The sequence below is a fragment of the Dipodomys ordii genome, unplaced genomic scaffold (genome assembly GCF_000151885.1).
Source record: "Dipodomys ordii isolate 6190 unplaced genomic scaffold, Dord_2.0 Scaffold86, whole genome shotgun sequence".
Classification (NCBI taxonomy): Eukaryota; Metazoa; Chordata; class Mammalia; order Rodentia; family Heteromyidae; genus Dipodomys; species Dipodomys ordii.
In genome coordinates this window covers 2642951-2666421 of record NW_012267302.1, presented here as the reverse complement: position 1 = coordinate 2666421, position 23471 = coordinate 2642951, and the positions used below count along the sequence as shown (strand labels likewise).

The 23471-nt window shown below is 44.3% G+C and overlaps 1 protein-coding gene across 1 annotated transcript; it reads right to left on the bottom strand.

Moving 5' to 3' along the window:
• Window positions 1-15926: 15926 nt before the first annotated feature.
• Window positions 15927-23254, bottom strand: Plau (plasminogen activator, urokinase). The gene is made up of 11 exons (XM_013025687.1): window positions 23154-23254; window positions 22785-22871; window positions 22350-22380; window positions 22098-22205; window positions 21423-21597; window positions 21138-21229; window positions 20796-20988; window positions 20450-20598; window positions 19727-19867; window positions 19272-19420; window positions 15927-17511 (listed from the first exon to the last, which is right to left on the bottom strand). Exons 2-11 carry the CDS (start codon window positions 22839-22841, stop codon window positions 17335-17337), a joined length of 1272 nt encoding a protein of 423 aa, XP_012881141.1. The 5' UTR covers window positions 22842-22871; window positions 23154-23254; the 3' UTR covers window positions 15927-17334.
• Between the last annotated feature and the right edge of the window lie 217 nt (window positions 23255-23471).

The following is a 23471-nucleotide window of genomic DNA, read 5'->3' as shown; positions in this document are numbered from 1 at the left end:
AAAAAAAAAAAAAAAAGATAGAAAATATGCTCTTTTGTGAAGGATGGGAAACCGGTTGGAAGGGAGAAAGCTAACAAAGTGACTAAACAAGGATAAATGCAGCCAAAGTAATGTGCATATTTGAAAAAAGAACAATGAAACTTGTTGAAATTGTTTTAAGAATAGGGGGAGAGAGAGGCTAGAGGTGTGGCTCAGTTGGTAGAGCACCACCCAATGAACGAAAGCAACGTGAGGTACCAAATTCAAGTTCCAATTAGGGACCTAGAGAAAAAAGATGACTAGGGAGGAGGGTGGGAAAAGGAAGCATTATAGAGGGGGGTGAGATTGGCTATGACATAATGTATGTATGTGTAGAAATGTTACAATGAAATTTCCCTTGAACAACTAATGTATACTTAATTATTTTGTCAGTTATGGGGCTTGAACTCAGGGCCTGGGCATCGTCCCTGAGCTCTTTTGCTCAAGGTTAGCACTCTACCACTTTGAGCCACAGCGCCACTTCCAGATTTTTCTGCTTATGTGATGCTGAGGAATCAAACCCAGGGCCTCATGCTTGCAAGGCAATTATTCTACCACTAAGCCACCTTCCCAACCCCCACTTTTAGTGTTTTTTTTGGGGGGTCCGGTCGTGGGGCCTGAACTCTGGGTTTGGGCACTGTCCCTCAGCTCTTCATCTCAAGGCTAGCGCTCTACCACTTGAGCCACAGCGCCACTTCTGGCTTTTTTCTTTTTGTTTATGTGGTGCTGAGGAATCGAACCCAGGGCCTCATAGATGCAAGGCAAGAGCTCTACCACTGAGCCACCTTCCCAGCCCCCCCCCCCCCCTTTTAGTTTTTGAGAGGTTAATTGGAGATAAGAGTCTCACAGAGACTTTTCTGCTCAGGGCTGGCTTTGAATCATAATCCTCAGATCTTAGCCTCCTGAGTAGTTAGGATTACAGGCGTACAGCTGTATACTTAATTTTAAAGGTTATTTTAAAGATGTCTGGGCTCAAGTGATTGAGTACCAGTTCTGAGCAAACAAGCTGAGCAAGCTCAAGGCCCCTGAGTTCAAGTCCTGGTGCCAGAAGAAAAAAAAAAAAGATATCTATGTCCTAATCCCTGAAACCTGTGACTATGTTGATTCTCATGATAAAGGAAACTGCAGATATTTCAACTTTGAGTTAATAATATATTATATTATAATGGATTGATACTTTGAAAGATGTTGGAGTAAGTAAGGTAAGCATATTGTGTATATAACATAAATATGAATTTTCAGAGGATAGACGGTAGACTGATTGGCTATCTTCATAATACGCATCTCCTAATACCTGAAATCTGTGGATGTATTAGTTTGTGTGGCAAAAGGGACTTTTCAGATGTGTTTATGTAGGGGGGAAGAGTCCCCTAGACTGTTAAGGCCTTAGACTATGTGAGAAAATGAAGCCAGGAAATTGACCCTTTACTAAAAACAAAGAGAGGCCATAAAGGGAGACCTTAACTGGGCCCCATCTCATATCCTGCCTAATTAGAATGGCGCCTGCTGTGTGACTTGTGCATCCTGCCCCATGATAGATTGCCTCCTGCTTCAAGGGTATAGATGTCTCTATGTACATGTTGTGTATCCTCCTGTAGTTATCTTTGTAATAATTCTTCTTTAACTGTCTTTGTAACAACCCCCCCTTCAAGGATGCAGGGGCCTATGTCATTATGTTTCTGGAATGTACAACCCCACTTGCTTCGTGGTTTGTACCTTTATAAACTAAGCCCTATCACTGGTTCAGTGTCATAGTTACAGCTCCCGAGTCTGTGTTGTGTCCCTGGCTGCACTCCCAACTTCCCTCTCCGTGCTGGATTCTTTCTGCCCTTACACTTACAGATCTTAAGATCAGGAGATTATTCTAAATTACTGAACGGAACAAATGTAGTCACAATGTATATAAAAAGATAGTTATAAAAAGAGATGATGGGCCAGAGAAAGAAGTGGAAGATATGAGAAAGGCAAAGATCGAAGTGATGAACGGTCCTTAGCCAAGGAATGAAGGCAACCTCTAAAAGCTGGAAAAGGGAAGGAATCAGATCTCCCCTAGAGCCTTCCAGAAGGAACCTAGACCTGCTGTCTAGGGTAATTTGTTACAGCAGAAATAAACAAAAAATAAACACAATGTCAAACTCCTATTATCCAAGCCAACCTACACACTCTCCCATTCAAAACTCCTTTTTCCTTTCTATGTCCTCTGTATTTCCAACAGGAAAATCCTTAAATAACCTTTCTTATAGGCGTCCACCAATTATTTCCTTGGCACTTTTCACTTTTCTCTTTCCTAACTCTTCCCAGATGTGTATCTCCTTTTAATAGTTTTTAACTCTGTGCAATTTAAAAAAAAAATTGAAGTGGCGGCTCAGACCCAATTAAGCCAGACTCTCCAAAGGTGAAGTTTGAGTTATCAGGTAATTTTTTTAAACTTCCCTAGGAAATTCTACTGTGCATCCAGCATTGAGAACACCTGTCAACTTGTTGCTCAGTGGTTATTTGCATAACCACTTTAGCATGCCAAAGAATTACCTAGAGAATTAATTCTGAATGTAGATACTAGGGTCTCAAGCCCAAGAGTCTGGTTCAATATATCTTATGCAAGCTTAGAAGACTACTCTTCTAACAAGTTCCCCAGAGGTTCAAATCAGATGACTATTGGAACACTGAGAGACAGTTCCATAGTCCTTCTGTCTTCTTCCTCCCCAGGAGACTGCTAATTGCTAATATAAATGATTAGATCAGTGATAGCCTTTGAGAGGGGAGGGAGTGTTACTGGGGACTAGTTACTATTCATGAACTATTTTGCTCAAGGCTGGTGTTCTACCACTTGAACCACAGCTCTGCTTCTGGCTTCTTGACAGTTAATTGGAGATAAGAGTGTCATAGCTGGGTGCTGGTGGCTCACGCCTGTAATCCTAGCTACTCAGGAGGCTGAGATCTGAGGATCTCAGATCAAAGCCAGCCCGGGCAGGAAAGACCATGAGACTCCTATCTCCAATAAAACCACCAGAAAACCAGAAGTGGCATTGTAGCTCAATGGTAGAGCCCTTGCCTTGAGCTGAAGAGCTGAGGGACAGCGCCCAGTCCCAGAGTTCAAACCCCATGACTGACAAAAAAAAAAAAAAAGTGTCACAGACTTTCCGCCTAGACTGGCTTCAAAACACAATCCTCAGATCTCAGCATCCTGAGTAGCTAGGATTACAGGCATGAGCCACCAACACTTGGCTTTGATTCTCAATCTTTGATGACTATCAGAACTGCCTAAGGAGCTTACCAAAAATATACTTGCCCAGACACCAATCCCGATAGGTGTTGTTGTTGTTGCTTTTTGGTCGGCCGTGGGGCTTGAACTCTGGGCCTGGGTGCTGTCCCTCAGCTCTTCAGCTCAAGGCGAGCGCTCTACCACTTGAGCTACAGCGCCACTTCCAGTTTTTCTGGTGGTTATTGGAGATAGGAGTTTCACGGTCTCTCCTGCCCAGGCTGGCTTTGAACCGCAATCGTCAGATCCCAGCCTCCTGAGTGCTAGGATTACAGGCATGAGCCACTAGCACCCGCCCTGATAGTTGTTTTTTGAATCAAGTTAAGTATAACAAGTTTCCCAAGTGGTTTTGATACATACTGAAATCTGAGAATCAATACTTACAACAATGGCTTTTAAATTTGATCTTGCAACAAAATTCCCTACAGGGCTTGTTAAAATACAGGTTGCTGGGCCCCACCTCTAGAGTTTCTGATTTAGGAGTTCTGGGATGGGACCTGATAATTTGTAAGACTAACAAATATGGGATGATGCACAAGTTGCTGACTTGAGCCCGTACTTGAAGAACTTCTGCTTATAGTTGATGTTTTAAGCACTGTGTTTATCCTAACTTGTGGCTCCATTTAATCATTTATCCTTGTTTTGTCAGCCATGGAAGAATTCAGGACAGAAAAATGGCTGAGGGGCTGGGAAGGTGGCTCAGTGGTAGACCACTTGCCTTGCATGCATGAGGCCCTGGGTTCGATTCCTCAGCACCACATAAGCAGGGGAAAAAAAGCCGGAAATGGCACTGTGGCTCAGGTGGTGGAGCACTAGCCTTGAGCTGAAGAGCTGAGGGACAGCGCCCAGGCTCAGAGCTAAGGCCCATGACTGGACCCAGAAAACAAAAAAAAGAAAAAGAAAAATGGCTGAGGAAAGTATTGGTGAGGGTCTTTACCTGTGAGGACTATAAGAAAGGAATGTGAGAGAATGACTTCTAATAAGCTCATACTATGTTATCTTGGAGTAATTTTTAGTAGTGCTCCAAGGCCAGGAATGATGGTTAAATTCCAATGGGGAATAAAAAATGATTTGATCAAAAGCTGTTAACTCCATCTGTCCAACCCCAATGGGGTTCAAAGGCTAGAACTTTCTAGGCAGAATCTCTCAGCATATGGTATTGAGGTGGATATGAATGCAATAAGCAACAAAAGAAAAATCTGAGATTATCACAATATAATTAAGGGAGAAATGGAGCTGGTGCTTCAGAATACAACTCTCCAAGTTTATTAGTCATTTCCTTTTCCTTATATGAAGAAAAGTGAGAACTGCAACTCAACTATCAGACCACAGAACAAAGGATATAGGAATTGAGTTGTGCACACCAATCTTTTTCCTTGTGTACCCATGTCCTTCTGTGAGGATACACCAAAAGTGGTTTTCTGATACGTGCATTGGATTTATTAAAACACTAGAAGTCTCCAGGCACCGGTGGCTCCTGCCTGTAATCTCAGGAGGCTGAGATATGAGGATCGCAGTTCAAAGCCAGCTTGGGTAGGAAAGGCCATGAAACACTTATCTCCAATAAACCACCAGGAACCGGAAGTGGGGCTGTGGCTCAAGTGGTAGAGCACTAGCCTTGAGCTGAAGAACTGAGGGACAGCACTCAAGCCTAGAGTTCAAGCCCTATGACTGACAAAACACACACACACATTAGAAGTCACATCTTATTTTTCAGAAGTCGAAAACAAACAGCCAGATCCAGTGTTTTCTGATCACCTTATACCTGCCACAAATCCATCCCCTAATTCAGTTCAGGTCAGGAGCTTTTGGAGAAGTTCTAGGAATGAGAACCACAGTCACAGGGCTGAGCAGTATGGGACTATTTGAGGAACAAGCATCAACCCACACAGGCTTGGATGTCATCAGTGTTTGATGATTATGATGATGAGGAATTTCTCCAATTGAATGTGCAGTCATTAACAGGACTAATGGCCCTGAGATATCAATCCTCAAAAGTCCACCAATGGTAATTCTAGGTAGAGCAACCACCTATGAGACTTGGCTCTAAGGAAGTCACTCATAGTGAAACTTCAGTTTCTTATCTGTGAAAGTATACAATTACCTTATGTAAAGGCAGGAGAACAAACCAAATTAACACCTCTTCCTTCTCTTACTCACCAGTCACCAAGTCTATTCTATCAACACAAAAGCCTTCATATCTGTGTTCTTCCTCATAACCCATATATCATGGCTCACACACTCACCACATTAGATCCCACGTGGCTAACTGAAGTAGTCTCCAAACTGGTTTTCCCTGTTCATAATCTGCCTTAGGCCCAAGAATTTTCCTTCCTTTGTTCCTCTGTTCCCTCCTCCCTCTCTGTCTCTGTTTCTCTTCCTTTCTTTCCTTCCTTCCTTCCTCCCTCCCTCCCTCCTTTCTTTCCTTTCTTTCTTCCTTCTCTCTCTTTCCTTTCTTTCTTCCTTCTCTCTCTTTCCTTTCTTTCTCTCCTTCCTTCCTTTCTCTCTCTCTCTTTCTTTCTTTCTTTTCTTTCTCTTCTTTCTTTCTCTCTTTCTTTCTTTCCCAGTACCAGGGCTTGAACTCAAAGGCTCAAACTCTCAATTGGCTTTTTCTACTCAAGTTTAGTACTTTACCACTTGAGTCACATCTCCAGTTCCAGGACCCAGAATTTTTTTCACTCAATCTTTCACAGGGCTCCAAACTGATCTGAACTCTTTAATGACTCTCCAAGAACAATAAGGCTCAAAGCCCTTTATGTGACAGGCAGAGTCCTCCAGGTCCTAAGTTCCTGCTCTTGTACAGTCCTCCAATGAAATCTCTTCTCCAGTGCTGGGCATTAGAACTATCTTCAGTTTCTTCTTCTTCTTCTTCTTCTTCTTCTTCTTCTTCTTCTTCTTCTCCTCCTCCTCCTCTTTCTTCTTCTTCTTCTTCTCCTTCTTCTTCTTCTTCTTCTTTTCTTCTTCTTCTTCTTCTTCTTCTTCTTCTTCTTCTTCTTCTTCTTCTTCTTCTTCTTCTTCTTCTTCTTCTTCTTCTTCTTCTTCTTCTTCTTCTTCTCCTTCCTTTCTTCTTCTTCTTCTTCTCCCTCCTCCTCCTCTTTCTTCTTCTTCTTCTTCTTTCCTCCTCCTCCTCCTCCTCCTGCTCCTCCTCCTCCTCTTTCTTCTTCTTCTTCTTCTCCCTCCTCCTCCTCTTTCTTCTTCTTCTTCTTCTTCTTTCCTCCTCCTCCTCCTCCTGCTCCTCCTCCTCCTCTTCTTTGTCAGTTGTTATGGAGCTTGAATTTGGCCTAGGCTCAATCCCACAGTTCTTCAGCTCAAGGCTAGTAGCACTCTACCACTTGGGCCACTTCCGGTTTTCTGGTGGTTAACTGGAGATAAGAGTCTCACAGACATTCCTGCCCAGGCTGGCTTTGAATCTTGATCCTCAGCTGAGATCTCAGCCTCCTGAGTAGCTAGGATTACAGACGTGAGCCACCAGCACCGGCTTCTTCAGTTTCTTTCTTTCTTCCTTTCTTTCTTTCTTCCTTTCTTTCTTTTTTGGAGATCGTGGGGCCTGAACTCTGGGCCTGGGAGCTGTCCCTGAGCTCTTCAGCTCAAGGCTCTACCACTTGAGCCCACAGCATCACTTCCTGTGTTTTCTGCTTATGTGGTACTAAGGAATTGAACCCAGGGCCTCATGCATGCAAGGCAAACACTCTACCACTGAGCCACCTTCCCGGCCCCTATCTTCAGTTTCTTGAGTGCCCAGTGTTTTGTCCTTCCTCTTCTACTTTTCACATGCTGTTTTCTCTGCTCATAGTGCCATTTCTCCCTTCGATATTTTCCCTTTATGGCTCCATTCAAGGTTACCTCTTCCAACTTGCTGTCTTAGCCCTCAGTGTTCAATTTGCACATCTTTCTCATTGTGAGTCTTGTCACTTGTCTCATCCCCTACTTGACCTTTAAGCTCATTGAAGTGGAGGCTGAGGCTTTCATCGTATTCCAGAACACAGCAGAGTGACAGGTCCATAATTGATCCCCAATAGTGTTTGTTAAATGAATGAGTAAAAGATAAGTCAATGAATCTCTTGAGCCCTCTTCTAGATTACAACCTCATGAACTTGAGTTGAGTGCCTGTCTTTGAACAAGTGTATTTGTATGCTTGTTTGAAAAGACAGAGTCTCTCTAGGTGCCCATGGCTCACTCCTACAATCCTAACTACTTAGGAAGCTGACATCTGAGAATCACTGTTTGAAGCTAGCCTGGGCAGACAAATCAAAAGGACTCTTATCTCTAATTAGCCAATTAAAAGCTGAAATGAAGGCCTGGCTCAATTGAGAGAGTGAGGCCAGAGTTCAAGCCAACAACAACAACAAAAAGCCAAGTGAGAGAGTGAGGTCAGACATCACACACGCACACACGCACACACGCACACACACACACACACACACACACACACACACAAATAGATAGGGTCTTGTGTATACGCTAGGATGGTCTCAAACTCCCCATCCTCATACCTTAGCCTCTTGAATGTGCTGAGATTACAGTGTGCATCACCATGCTCAACATCTTTTTAGCAGTTGTAGTTTTTATTTTTTAATACAAACCTCTTTGGGCTAATAGAACATTGAAAGTTAATTAGTTAGCTAGGCACTGGTAGTTCATGCTTGTAATCCTAGCTACTCAGGAGGCTAATATCTGAGGATCACAATCCAAAGCCACTAGAAAAGCAAAGGGTTTTTTGTTGGTTGGTTGGTTGGTTGGTCATAGAGCTTGATCTCTGGGCCTGGGCACTGTCCCTCAGCTCCCTTAGCTCTTCAACACACCACTTCCAGTTTTCTAGTGGTTTATTGGAGAAAAGAGTCTCATGGACTTTCCTGCCCAGGCTGGCTTTGAACCTCAATCCTCAGATCTCAGCCTCTGGAGTAGCTAGGAGTACAGGAGTAAGCCACCAGTGCCTGGCTAAACGGAAAGTTTTTGAGACTTTTATCTCTAATTAAATTCCAAAAGCCTGAAGTAGAGGTGTGGCTTAAGTGATAGAAAAAGAATTCCCTAACGGTTCTTTGTGAGGTTGGCCATATGATGTCACCAATAGACCCCACAGATGCCAGGTACTGGTGACTCACACCTATAATCCTAGCTACTCAGGAGGCTGAGATCTGAGGATCACAGTTCAAAGACAGCCCAGGCAGGAATGTCTGTGAGACTCTTATCACCAATAAACTACCAGAAAACTGGAAGTGGCGCTGTGGCTCAAATGGTAGAGCACTAGCCTTGAGCTGAAGAGCTCGGGGGTAGCAATCAGGCCCAGAGTTCAAAACCCACAACCTTCCCAGGGGCTGGGAAGGTGGATCAGAGGTAGAGTGCTTGCCTTGCATGCATGAGGCCCTGGGTTCAACTCCTCAGCACCACATAAGCAAAAAGAAAAAAGCCGGAAGTGGTGCTGTGGCTCCAGTGGTAGAGCGCTATCCTTGAGCTGAAGAGCTGAGGGACAGCGCCCAGGCCCAGAGTTCAGGACCCACGACCGAACCCAAAACAAAACAAAACCCACAACTTACAAGAAAAAAAGAATATACTCCATAGATTGAAATATTAGTTCAGAAGCTTGAATTAGTGACCATAACCACATCTTTACAAGAAGAATCTCCACTTAAATTTCTAGGAAAAAAATGGTTGCTGTTCCCCAATGTGTGCAGATGCTAAAGGAAAGACCACTTCCTGATGTCCAATCTGTTGAAAGTCAACCTCGGATAAGCAAAGTATTAAAAGAAGAATAGAACAGAACAGAAATTGGAAATTTTAAGAAAACTTTTACTCCTGAAATGAAGATCTCTTCAAAAAGGGCTCCTGACCAGATAAGAATGAAAAAGAAATCATTCTCTTTAAGATTTTAAATATTGCTATAGTCACTCTGACTTCAGTGATATTAATGTTGATACTCCTTTTCTGCCATCACATAATAACCTTTTTAAATGAAGTCATTTCAATATGTTTTTCTGGGGGATAAAAGAGTGAGAATATCAGAAAGAAAGTAACCCACATTTCTTTTGAAATATCAGTAATATTGTGTTATATGTTATATACTTTTTTTAGATTTCTTTTTTTTTTTTTTTGGTCAGTCATGGGAGCTGAACTCTGGGCCCAGGCACTGCTCCTCAGCTCTTCAGCTCAAGGCTAGTGCTCTACTGCTTGAGCTACAGTGCCATTTCTGGCATTTTTTTTGCTTATGTGGTGCTGAGGAATTGAACCCAGGGCCTCATGCATGTGAGGCGAGCACTCTACCACTGAGCCAACTTCCCAGCCCTGTTATATACTTTTCTTATAATGAAGACTCAATCCTGAAAGGTAGCTTGAAAGATCTTTAATGATATTGTACATATAAGGCATAGAAAGCCTTGTTATAACATGGGAAAAGGCTAATGATAAAATAATCAAAAGTTTTAAAAAAAGACTAAAAATTATATATATATATACATAATGAACATAATGAACATAACTATATTAAAAAATAAGACAATGGCAGGAAATACATCAGAATGTATTCGTTAAATAGACATTAAATGTCAGCCATATTCCAGATCTCATACTAGGTGCTAGAACTAAAATAGTGATTAAAATCACACTGTTAGCCAGGCATTGGTAGCTCACACCTATAATTCTAGCTACTCAGGAGGCTGAGATCTGCGAGAATTACAGTTTCAAGCTAGACTTTGCAGAAAGCCCATGAAACTCTTATCTCCAATTAACCACTAAAAACTCAGAAGTAGAACTGGAGCTCAAGTGATTGAGTCCAGGCTTGAGAAAAGATGCTAAGGGACAATACCCGGACACCGAGTTCCAGCACCAGTACCAATAAACACAAAGCAAAATGCAAAACCCACCCTTATGGAACTCATGAAGGATATGGTAAGGAACCAAACCAAACTTTAATCAAATAATGATACAGCAGAGGTAAAATTACAACATTGACAAGTATATCAAAGAGATGGTACATGGTATAGTGAGACTAGACTATTCCAAGAAAATCAAGAAGAAACCTCTAGAAAGAATGATATGAATTGCAAGGGCCCAAGGTGGGACAGAGATTGACAATAAGATAGGGCTAAGCAGGTAAGCAGAGGGAGTTGGGGATAGGTGCAGCTAAGAGAGGAAGGAGGGCTGGGAATGTGGCCTAGTGGTAGATTACTTGTCTAGCATGCATGAAGCCTGGGGTTCTATTCCTCAGTACCACATAAACAGAAAAATCTAGAAGTGATGCTGTCAGTCACAGTGCTAGCCTTGAATGAAATAAGCTTAGGAACAGTGCCTAAACTCTGAGTTCAAGCCCCAGGACTGGCAAAATGGGGGGGGGGAGGAGTTAGAGAGCAGACCTCCTCCTGGTTTCAGACCATTGTTCAAGGCATATTTCCATCTTCAAAAGATTACTCCACATTAGGTGAACAGACTGGACTAGTAGAAGTGTAGGAGGGTGTGGAAGGAAAGATAAAATCAATTGGGGAAAACAGATGGGAAGTTATTTCAGTCATCCAGGCAAAAACTGAGAGTGGGTTGAGCAGAACTAATCGTGGTAGACATGAAGAGAAAGAATGCCTTCCTTAGCCAAATTTTCTTAGGTAGAATTTGGCAATGGATAGGCTAAAAGGGCTGAGAGCATAGAGCACTAGAATGACTTCTAGACTTCTGGTTGGAATAACTGAATGAATGTTAGTGCCATCATTCCAGCTAGAGAGGGATGGAAGAAACCTAAGAACAGGAACAATCTCAGACAGGTTGACTTTGAGGTACCCTGTGTGTAACAACCAATTAAGACACCAAGTAGACAATAGAAAATAAGAAAGAAGAGTCAGAGGAGAAATCTGTTGATAAGCATTTGTGACTCATCGGTTGGCTATAATTAAAGCCTGAATGTGATTGTCTCAGAGAAAGTTTAGGGGTGAGGTAGAAGAAAAGGTTTAGTATCAATCTTTGGGGCAAGCCAAGTATAGGACACTGAGATTGAAAAGGAAACTCTCAAAGCCAGAATGCTATGAGATTATTGGCTATGAATGCTGTGGAGAGTATTTTGTTTTTATGGCCATTCTTATAATTTAGGAGGTGGAGATTTTTAGTTTTACTTAAGATTTTAGTGGCTTCTTGACCTTAATTAACTTTCTCAATTTTGAAAAATAACACCTAAAGGCAAAGAGGGAATATTCAAAATGTTTAACTAGCAAGACTTCCCAGTGCCAACACTTTGATGGACAGATGGAGGAGGGAAGGCCCTGTGAGGCCCATGCTGTGCCAGGCACTAACCCTATAGCTGCTAGATCGGAAAGATAGGAGAAAGGTTGCATGGCAGTGAGCCACTGGAGGGGACTTTAGGACAGAAACTATGTTTCTGCTGTTGAACATGAGGCCCTTCCCCTACCAGCATCTTCCTCCACCATTCTTTGACTTTCCATGCTCCTAGACTCTTTTCTCTATCCTGACAGCATTTCTGGGGATGTTCTGCCTTTTCATGCTGCCATTGTTTCTCCTGTGCCTAGAATGCCTTTCCTCGGCAAATTCCATGCATATTTAAGGCCGAAGTGAAATATCATCTCTTCTATAAGGTTTTTCTTCACTTCCCAAAGCAGAAAAAAAAGAGCATCCTCATCATTATTTTATGTATATTTTTATTTTAGTGCTTATCTCATTGGGTTATAATCATGATTCTGTTTCCTTTGTAAAGTTAAGAACTCTTTGTGGACTAGGAATGTGTCATCTGTTCTTATAATGTCAGGTATCTTTAAAAGAAAGCCTGGAATGTAGGTACTTTAAAAGGAGAGGGAGAGGAAGGAAGGAAGGAAGGAAGGAAGGAAGGAAGGAAGGAAGGAAGGAAGGAAGGAAGGAAGGAAAGAAGGAAGGAAGGAAGGAAGGAAAGAAGGAGGAAATGAAGGAAAGGAGGGAAGAAGGGAGGGAAGGGGAAGGAGGAGGAAAAGTGGAGAGAGGATTGTTGGTTGATTCTCATTGTAACTGCTGCAAGGTCAAAAGGAACCTAGACAGTCTTTTCTCCCCACTTTGTTATTTAGAATCCAGCAATCATACTGATACATGCTACAACATGGATAAAACTTGAAAATCATGATGTTAAATGTTATATGAAATGTCTATAATTGGCAAACCCACAGAGACAGAAAGTAGATAAGAGGCTGCTTAGCGCTTAGGGGGCTAGGGAGGAAAAGGGATGCTTGCTCATGGGTTTAGGATCTCTTTCAGATGATGAAAATGTTCTAAATTGGTTGTGATGTTGCCTGAGTGTGCATATACTAAAAACCAATGGAGCTGTGTGCTTTAAATAGGTGAATTATATAGTATCTGAATTATATCTCAATAGAACAAATTTAGAAAATAGCAACCACTCTCATTGTGTCTGACTCAAAGGAGAACTCAGATGTTTCCTGCTGAGGAGGAAGGTGGACTCAATGGAAATGAGTGTGCAGGGGTGTGGTGGTTGTGAGGTGCTGACTTGGGAAAGACACAAAAAAAGAGAAATCAAGTTGAGTTCTGGTAGTAGAATGGGCCACAGAATATTTCAGAAGAAAGAATTCTGGTGAAAACGGAAACCACTTCAATGAAACCAGATTTCAGCAGAAAAGGCTGAGGTTGTCTTAACAAAAGTGAAGTACTTTAAAAGTGGTGTTTAAGTGTGGTGTCCTCACATGGACTGGAAATCATTTTAGGAGAAAAGAATGATCACCTAAATGAGCATCCCTCAAGTAGGGAGCTTGAAAAGAAGTCTGCTTTCTTTTTCTATGTCCGAGCCCTTCTGCGAGGTGAAGTATCATTGTACTGGGAAAAGTGGTCTGTGGGCTCAAACCCTAGCTCTGCAGCTGCAGCAGTGTTACCTCATGTGGGTCCCCCAATCTTGCTGTGTTTCTGTTTTCTCCCTTGAGATGAGACTAAGAATAGTACAGCAGATTCTGTGTGAAGATCTTAGCACATTGCTATCAGAACACTAGAATAAGGCAGTCTCTAAAGTATGAATTCTCTAAGAATTTAGAGCTCTGAAACAAGTTGTTGGAGATATGGTTGGGTGCGTGCCCTAAGATGTAGGGAAGAGATAGCAGCTGGCTGGGGCGGGGAGGAGCTGGTGAAAATGGTGACTGGGAAATGGTTTGAAGAGTGTTAGCAGCCTTGTTGCTCAATGAACCAGTGGGGCTCATACTTCCTTCTTTCAGTGTCTGGGAGCTCTGATGCTGGAGCTGCTCAAGTTTGAACAAGATTTTTGTTGGCCCCTGGCAGGGAGTACAGAAGCTGAGCAGCAACTCAGACTGGGTTGGGCACTTTACTTTCAGATAATTGTGCTTTTTTCGTTCTTAGCAAGTTTCCACTCTTACAGAATGCTCAGTGCCACCCTCGGATGGGAGAGGAATTCCCACTCAAGTCTATAGGAAGTTAGAGGAGGTACTTAGTAGCCACAGTTTGGGTGCTTTTATTATGTGCCATAAATCCTTTTAACAACCCTTAGGCTGGCCTTGAATTGTGATCCTCCTGATTTCTGCTTCCTGAGTACCTGAGGTTACGGATGTATCATCACAACCAGCCTTTTTATCCTTTAAAAAAAATAATTTAGAAAACTGAGGCATAGAGACGCTGATATTCTTTTTTTCTCTTTCTTTCTTTCTTTTTTTTTTTCTGGTCGGTGGTGGGGCCTGAGCTCTGGGCCTGGGCGCTGTCCCTCAGCCCTTTAGCTCAAGGCTAGCGCTCTATCACTTTTCTGCTTATGTGGTACTGAGGAATTGAACCCAGGGTCTCATGCATGCAAGGCAAGCATTCTACCACTGAGCCACCTTTCCAGCCCCAAGGCTGATATTCTTTTCCAACCCACACAATATTAAAACCAGGATTCCAGTTGAAGCCACCTGACTCCAAAATCCATGCTGAATCACTCACAGCACACCCAAGTGAAAATAATAATAAAGCCATGTTAGATTATGGGGATTAAAGGCTCAGTATTCTAGGGTTTTTACCTCCAGGGTTTCACAGAGTGGGAATCCTTGTACTCCTAAGATCCCACTCAGAAAACTGGCTATTTCTGCAGAGAGCTCATGCTGACTATACTTGAACTCTCTATGTCCTTCATATGTTCTAACCAATAGACCCTGACTTCAGTGGTGCATATCTGAAATGCCTGGTGAGCTTTCCTAAAATCACGAGCCCTGGCACCAGCCCTGACCTGAATCATAATCTCTGGCATCAACCCTGACCTGAATCATAATCTCTACAGGTGAGGCATGTGTATATATATATATATATATATATATATATATATATATATATATATATATATATATATGAAACACTGCCAAAACCCATTAATATGGTGGAAATTCCAGTATTTTGCCATCTGTTTATACCTCCCACCCTGCCTTCAACTTCCCAGTCCTTCAGAATCTGATTATATGGCTCAAAATGTATGATTATCCCTATTAGGACATTATCTAGCTTTAATTTCCAAACCCTTTGTTTTTTATTTTTGTTTTATTTTTTGGGTTTTGTTTTTTGTTTTGTTTTTTTGTCAGTCGTGGGGCCTGGGCACTGTCCCTCAGCTCTTCAGCTCAAGGCGAGCGCTCTACCGCTTGAGCCACAGGGCCACTTCTGGTTTTCTAGTGGTATATTGGAGATAAAAGTCTCATGGACTTTCCCGCCCTGGCTGGCTTTGAACCACAATCCTCAGATCTCAGCCTCTTGAGTAGCTAGGATTTCAGGCATGAGGCACTGGCGCCTGGTCTCAAGCTCTTTGATTTTAGGGATAGCAATGGTTGGCCTGAGCTTCATTAGCTCAATGAAAAAACTCAGTACCAGCTGCACATATAAATGTTTTCCTTTCCCTGAAGGTCACAGACTTGGGTTGGTTCTTTGAATCAACAATTTTTACTCATGCAAGTTTCTTCTTGGTTGAGGTCAACCTAAGGATTTTGGGTGTCAGAGTGAAGAAAATAGGATCCATTTAATTTTAAAGAACACTAACCAGGCAACTAGTGGCTCATGCCTGTAATCCTAGCTACTCAGGATACTGAGATGCAAGGATTGAGGTTCAAAGCCAGCTCAGGCAGGAAAGTTGCTGAGACTTTTTTTTTAACTAATTTTTTTATTGTGAAAATACTGTACAGAGGGGTTACAATTACATGAACAAGGAAATGAGTACATTTCTTATCAAGCATTGTTGCCTCCTCCTTTTTTTCCCCTTATCATCCCTGCCCTCTCATCTCCCATACCACCCCCACCAGCCTCCGCCCTCCCCCCCACCCAGATTCTTATCTCCAATTAACTATCAGAAAACCAGAAGTGGGGCTGGGAAGGTGGCTCAGTGGTAGAGTGCTTGCTTTGCATGCATGAGGCCCTGGGTTCGATTCCTCAGCACCACATAAGCAAAAAGAAAAAAAGAAAACCAGAAGTGGAGCTGTGGCTTAAATTAACAAAGCACTAGCACTGAGCAGAAAAGCTCAGGGACACTGCCCAGGCCCTGAATTCAAGCCTGATGACTGACAAAAAAAAGGGAGGGGGGAGGCGCACTGGGAAGGTGGCTTAGTGGTAGAGCGCTTGCCTTGCATGCATGAGGCCCTGGGTTCGATTCCTCAGCACCACATAAGCAGAAAAAGCCAGAAGTGGTGCTGTGGCTCAAGAGGTAGAGTGCTAGCCTTGAGCTGAAGACCTGAGGAACAGCACCCAGGCCTAGAGTTCAGGACCCAGGACTGGGGGGTGGGGAGGGGGGCATTCGCACAAGATATACACTGAAGAAGGCATAAGGTTGAGGAGGTAATTGGAAGCTGAAACTCAGCCTGTCTGCAATTTGCAAAGCTGGGAGGCCCTGAGATATTTTGTACCCTTACCGGCTAAGGAAGCCCTGCCCTACAATTCTCCAAATTTTGCTCTCTCAAAACCTTATACTGAGAAAATGCAACAGCTTCATAAAGATGAAGAAAAATTACGTTTTCTGTTCCCTCAATGCCACAGATTCTCAGTGGCATTTGGAGTCAGCAGTGTTTCACTCATGCAAGTGTTTTTGCCCATGAAGGTTCTGCCTAAGGCTGACAAGAAACTTGGATGCATCATTTTCTTCTTTTTATACTCCCCACCTCCCTTTAATACAAGCACAAGGGAAAAGCCAAAATCCTTAGGGAAAACAATCACATTTTATTAATCACCCTTATTTATAATTATAAAAATAGATATAAATAAAAATAGCGGAATATAATTATTAAATATTCAGTATACAAGAGTCGTCATCACCCCATCCAGTGAGGATTGGACAAAATTGGCTAATAAGTCAGAAGGTTTAACTGGCCAAGAAAGTGATAACTACATAAAAGTGAAACAGACATTTAGTGCTGGTCACAGGTCATGCTTGAAAATGCTACAATCACAGAAAGTATAACATGGGAGATCTAAAAGGCCCCAGTAGTGACCCATAACATCTCCAGTTAAACCACTCTGTGTCATCACAGTCCACAGTTTTAGGGAACTGTTTAGACTTGTAGTTGGGCACAGGAACATACCAGCTCTACTTCTTTTACTTGCTCACACTCATAGCCAGCGCCCAAGTACACAAACATAAATGATATTTCCCAATCCATTTGTAGAATGTCAGAGCCCCTCCCTCAAATGATTAGCGTCTCTACCCCCTAAACATGGTTCTCACATTGGCCAAGCTCCCTCAAGAGACCTAAGCTGTTACACTTCCTAATTGGGAAATTACTCATTTCCCAAGAGCAGGCTTCATGAATGACTCTGTTGGGGGAACTAACTCTCCTCTCACCCATCCACAGGAGACACCATTTTGAACTCCAGGAGGCTCTAGTCCAGAAGAAGACATAACTGATCAAAACCATCCTAAGTCAGGACCACCTCTCCATCCTGGCCAGGAGGGTCTGGGTGTCCAGCACAGGCCCATGACTGAGGGTAAAACTATTATCGCTTACCCTGGTGGGCAGCCTAAGCAAACCATCTCCGCAGAACCTGTCTCACCCAGCCTCTTCCCTAGAGCTGATGGAGATGACCCTGCTGCAGAGATGACAGTCAGCATGGCAGTTGTCCGTCCATTTGTTCCCTTGAGGTGCTCAAAGGGCTAGGCCATTTTCACCCCCAATGTGGGTGTAGATCCAGTTCAGGAAGTGTGAGACCCTCGTGTAGACGCCTGGCTTGTCCTTCAAGGCACATCCTCGGCCCCAGCTCACAATCCCAGTCAGGGTCATGCGGTCGTTGGTGGAGCAAACAAGGGGTCCTCCAGAGTCTCCCTAATAAGCCAAAGATATGATAAGAGCCCTGGACCTTTTGATCCCACCACCTAACCATGCCTGAGAGAGCTTGGGGACAGTTACTAGAGCCAAAGACATGGGTCACTCCCTTGATTAGTTTTCTACTGCGTGAAAGTTTGTTGTTATTGTTTGTTGGGTTTTTTTGTCAATTGTGGGTCTTGAACTCAGGGCTTGGGCACTGTCCCTGAGCTCTTCAGCTCAAGGCTAGCGCTCTACCACTTGAGCCACAGCACCACTTCCAGCTTTTTTCTTTTTTTAATTTAATTTAATTTTATTTGTGAACATACTGTACAGAGGAGTTACAATACATGGGCAGGATAATGCGTACATTTCTTACCAAGCATTGCAGCCTCCTCCTTTGTTTACCCTTCACATCCCTTCCCAGCCTCCCCCCTCTCCGCTTCCAGCTTTTTTTTTTCCTGCTTATGTTCTGCTGAAGAATCAAACCCAGCGCCTCATGCATGCAAGGCAAATACTCTCCCACTGAGCCACTTTCCCAGCCCAGCATCAAAGTTTTATATTAGTCCTCTGTTTGGTATTTCTACTAATTATCTGCCAAGCTCCTCCTCTAGCATATACCATGTTCAGTCTCAATTTTGTATCTTTCCATTAAAATACCATCTCTACATCTACCTCCTTTAGATAGATATAGATATATATTGTGTTTTGAAACAGAGTATTGCTAATAGCCTAGGCTGGCCTCAAACTACAGATCCTTCTTCATTATTGTCACAAGTATTTTGGCTTACAGGGCCACAGCATCAAGTCTTTAAATACTTATCCTATCACATTGTATTTAACGCTTCCCTTCCCTCTCCTAAACATCAGAGTTTTAATTTGGGGGGGGGGGAGGCACTGCTCCTGGGGCTTGAAATCAGGACCAAAGCACTATCCCTGAGCTTTTATGCTCAAGGTTAGTACTCTATCATTTTAAAAGTTCCAGTTCCACTTCCAGGTTTTTGATGGTTAACTGGAGAAAAGAGTGTCATAGCCTTTCCTGCCTAGGCTGGCTTCAAACCATGATCCTCACATCTCAGTCTCCTGAATACCTAGGATAACAGGCATTAGCCATTAGTGCCTGGCTAATTATACATTTTTGTGTATAGTGGTACTGGGATTAAACCCAGGGCCTCTAGCTTATTAGGCCAGTGCTCTATCACTTGAACGATACTTCCAGCCTCACCTGATTGTTTATAATTCACATTCCATGAATCCTAGGCATTAAGTTATATTTCGTTGCATTATCTCCTTTTTTCTTAAAGCCCTCTTAGTCACCCTGGTCTGCAGTGCCTAGCACACAGCCAAGCTCAGGCCACATGTATAGGGGACCACATAAACATTTGTGTAAACCCTCAAAGACCTGAGCTCTTTTTTTAATTTTTTTTTGTTGTTGTTGGTCATGGGGCTTGAACTCTGGGCCTGAGTGAGCACTGTCCCTCAGCTCTTCAGCTCAAGGCGAGCGCTCTATCACTTGAGCTACAGCGCCACTTCCAGTTTTCTGGTGGTTTATTGGAGATAAGAGTTTCATGGACTTTCCTGCCCTGGCCGGCTTTGAACCTCGATCCTCAGATCTCAGCCTCCTGAGTAGCTAGGATTACAGGCATGAGCCACCAGTGCCCAGCAGACTTGAGCTCTTGATTCTGACTTCCTAGAGTTTTGGCTAAAAGAGACTCCTCAAAGTTAGCAGGGTCAGGCCCAAGAGCTCTGGGAAAATTTGGAGAGAGAGAGTTGATTCTCACCTGGCAAGAATCTGTTTCCCATTGTGGATCAGCAGCACACAGCATTTTGGTGGTGACTTCAGAGCCATAGTAGTGGGGCTGCTGACACTCCTTGTGGGAAACTAGTTTTACAACCGTCATTTTCAAATGCTCTGGATAACGATAGTCAGCTAGATGAAGAAAACAGGGAGGAGTTCACATTAAGAGGTGTCTGGTGCCTCTCTGTCAGGGAGGGGAACCAAAATGTATTACTGTTAGCAAAAGCCCTTATTTTTTTCCCTACGAGTCTTTATCTCTTCCATAGTCGATCACCTACTATTTCCCTTGGTAGCCTAGCCCACCACTCCCTAAACAATACTCCCTGCTCTATCTCAGGAGCCATGTGCCACCTCCATAGTACTTCCATGTCTTTCCAGGCTTTCCTTCATTTGCTACTGCACTCACTCTCACATCACAATTCTACAATTGTCACTTACTGGAACTTTCTTTTCCAAAGCCAGTGATCTCACAACTTGTGCCAAAATGGGCATTGTCAACCCTTGGGGGCAGGCAGATGGTCTGTATGGAACGGGATGGTTTCGCACACTGGTATGTACTTGAACGAATCTTCAACAAGGCTAGAGAAAATGAAGAGGGTCAGAAGGGAAAAATTACCCAGTGGTAATCTTTCTAAATGTTGAGGAAGTGCGGTATTGTCTGTTCCTAGGTCTATTAGGGTCATATGTCATCCAGAAAGATCTTTTGGTAACTTGTTATCTGGAAACCTTCCCTTCTCAGTGTTCTAAGGACTTTGCTCTCGCTGCTGCTGAAGACTTAAGCAGCCAGGGTTGCCACATTAAGCCAAACAGTTTTGTGCAAAAAGAAAAACGCTGAGAAAGCTAAGCTAAAACCCATCCAAGGCACTTTTCTTTAAATTCTGTATCCTAGTGTAGACCGAAGATGCATCCATCCTAATTTGCCCAAACAAGCCATTCCTAGTTCAAGCCATATGCCCATAAGGCTTTATGTTTGGGAAATTCAAGGTCTCTACAAAGGAGCACCAGGCCTCACATATATTTCACGCTGAATTCTTCCCCGCCATTCCCTTTGCTGTATAAGGCAGGTAAGTTCCCTTACGATTCCACCTCCTCCTTGGGTCAATTCCTGGACTCCTCTTTTCCTGACCACCATCAATATGGTAGTTGAGGGTTTTCACTCACCAATATCATTGTGGTGGGCCAGGCTGTCAGCACTATAGTCCTCGTGTAAGATGAGTCTCTCTACCTCAAACTTCATTTCTCCAGGAGTAATGGAGTTCAGTGTTGATCGACCAAGGTAGACGATATAGTCTTCCTTCTGTGGGTAATTACTGTGGGAGATGAGATCTGTCAGATAGTCTGCTCTCCCAGAATCCCATCACTTCTTCCTTCCCATTATAGAGGGCTGAAAAGTATCATTGTCTCCAAGCCCGCCCCCCCCCACCCCTGGCCTTGGAGAGAGGCTATGAGGGAGAATCCTGGAATTTGGGGGTGGGGCAGAAAGGCTAGCGAGAAGAAATGGACATACATGAAACAGTGTGTGGCACTGACCACCCAGCAAGGACTGATGAGGCTGCCACCACACACATAGGTGACAGAGCCTCCCTGGTGCTTCCTGTAGATGGCCGCAAACCAGGGCTGATTCTCAATGTTGGTGAACTCTCCCCCAACAATTTTAAAGCGGGGCCTCACAGCCTTCTGGCCACACTGGAACTCTTGTTCTGGAGGAGTAAGACAAAAACAAGGATAACTTGGAGAGGCAGGAAAGATAAAGTATCCCACTCAGTTATACTTCCTGTGATGGAAGACGGGAGCATATAAGTTTGTCTCATGTTATACCCCACTGTTCTAAGCAGTCAGTAACACTTACCTACAGAGCAGCGGGACACCATACACTCACGGACAAACTGTAGTCGGCCAATCTGCACATAGCACCATGGCTGCCCTTGGTTGTCTGGGTTCCTGGTAAAACACAGGACAACCATGGATGTCATTCCAACCCTGCATCTTCCAATCCTCCATCTCTCCCTGAACGAAAGGCTCAACCAGATGCCTGACTCTTTTCATGTTATTCTAGCACTCTAGGAGCAGATGATGTAACAATAGTTTCTGAAAGGCCATAGGGACAGCTCCTGGTATTTGGTCTCCATCTTACCTGCAATAATTGTGTTTTCCCAGACCCAGGAGAGTAGCATCGGATCTGTGAGCATTGTATGGTTTCCCAAGGACAGCAGGTGAATTCCAGTCCAGACAGGGCCGGCCTTTGATGTCAGTGTTGGCTTTTCCTCGGTAAGAGTGACCATTCCCCTCATAGCAGGTTTTTGACTTATCTAAAAAGATATGAAGATGAGAAGATATTAGAGGACATTCAGATGGAGGACACATCAGAGATGATGTGGTTTCGTTCTGGCAGAGATAACACTGGAAAGTATCTTCTTATCTGTACCTCATATTTATGCAGTCATTGCTTCATGAAACTCTGTGTGTGTGAGACCATACAGATCATGTAGGGGTAAAGATGTCACTCACCCTTCCTTGAGCTCCTAACTTCTGCCTCCATGTGTTCTCTCTCTCTCTCTCTCTCTCTTTCTCTCTCTTTCTCTCTCTGTGTCTGTCTCTCTGTGTCTGTCTCTCTCTTTCTCTCTCTCTCCTTTAGATAGGGTTGCCCTGTGTAGTTCAAGTTAGTCTCACACACACAATTTTCCTGCTGAGATTACAGGTACATACTACCATGCTCTTCTATCCTTGTATGCTCTTGTATCCCATCCTTCTTTCCTGCCCTGAAATCTCTGGGGCCACTCTTTCCCAGTTAGAGTTGAGATCTTCATACCTATCTCACAATGTTTCCCTTGGAATTTCTTTGGGCAGCTGCATCGCCGAATATTGGAGAAGTACTTGTAGGACACACATGTTCCTCCATTCAGACAGCCACAGTTTGCTGCAGGGCACAAAGGTGTGGGATGAGGAAGGGGGAGAAGGCAAGTAGAAAGCCAGTCCAGAAGCAAAATCAGGAATGGGCTGTCTCCTGAGGCGCTCCAGCATGTCTGTGCAGCCAACTATTGTGCAAGGAATGAATACTCACATGAATCCGACTTTAGAAGTTCATGGCTGCCCTGAAAGAGATGTGGGGAGGTGTCACCAAGGGTTCCATGTTCCTAGGACTCCACAGTAAGGACAAACTGACCCCCAGCCTAAAAACCCATTCTTCACTAACTAGCCCTACAACAGCTAGTCCTAGATTCCTAGCAGGGAGAAATGGATTGTCGCAAGTAAGCTTCGGGTACCAGGTGCCCCGAGGCTAGAACCATCCCTTCGGGTACCAGGTGCCCTGAGGCTAGAACCATCCCTTCGCTTCTTCCTTCTTTACCCAACCATACAAACCCCCTCGGCTTTCAAGTCCCCCCTATTGATGCTGTCCGGAGGACTCCAGCTCCCCATGCAGCCCCTCCCTGCCCCTGGAGCTGTTCAGGAGTCCTGCGAGTCCCCTCCTTCAAAATCAAACAGGGAACCCACTTACTTTAGAGTTGCTCACGGCCAGGGTGCAGAGGAAGAGAGACGCCAGCAGGACTCTCATGGTGACGAGGTTGGGCTCTAGACAGCGGCACTGCAAAAGGAGGAAAAGTCAAGGCTAGAAACAGAGGGGCCAGGAGGGGCCAGGAGGGGCAGGGGGCGTGTTTCTTGGGGGAGGGGGGAAGCTGGAGGTGACCAAGCTCTCCAGGTTCGGTGGTCTCTCCTCTTTCTGCAGGGGCTCCCGGCTCGCAGCGCAGGAGGATGCAAGGGACAGGATCGGCGATTCAAAGGCGACAGCCTTTGAGCAGCAGCCAGGGCAGCCCAAGGTAGGAGGAAGGGAAGCACCGCGCCTCCCGCCACGCGCCGCCGCACTCACCGAGGGCTGCGGCGGATGGGTTGGGGCGGGCACTGCGGGGACCGCGGGGACCGGGTTAACACGACCGAGCTGCGCTGCGGGGCTCCACTCTGCTCTGCGAGGCTGGCGGGCGGCGCCGCCGTTTAAGAGGACCCGCCCCGGGCTGGCTCCGCCCCGCTCCGGTCACCGCCCCACTCCTTCCCCCGGCTCTTCCTCGGGGCCCGCAGGGACCTGGCCGCGCTGGCTTCCGCCGCTTTGACCATCAGTGGGCCCCACTCGAGCCCAAGCCAGGGAGACCCACGGAGGCATCGGAAGACATGGAAATTCTTGGCCTTTCTT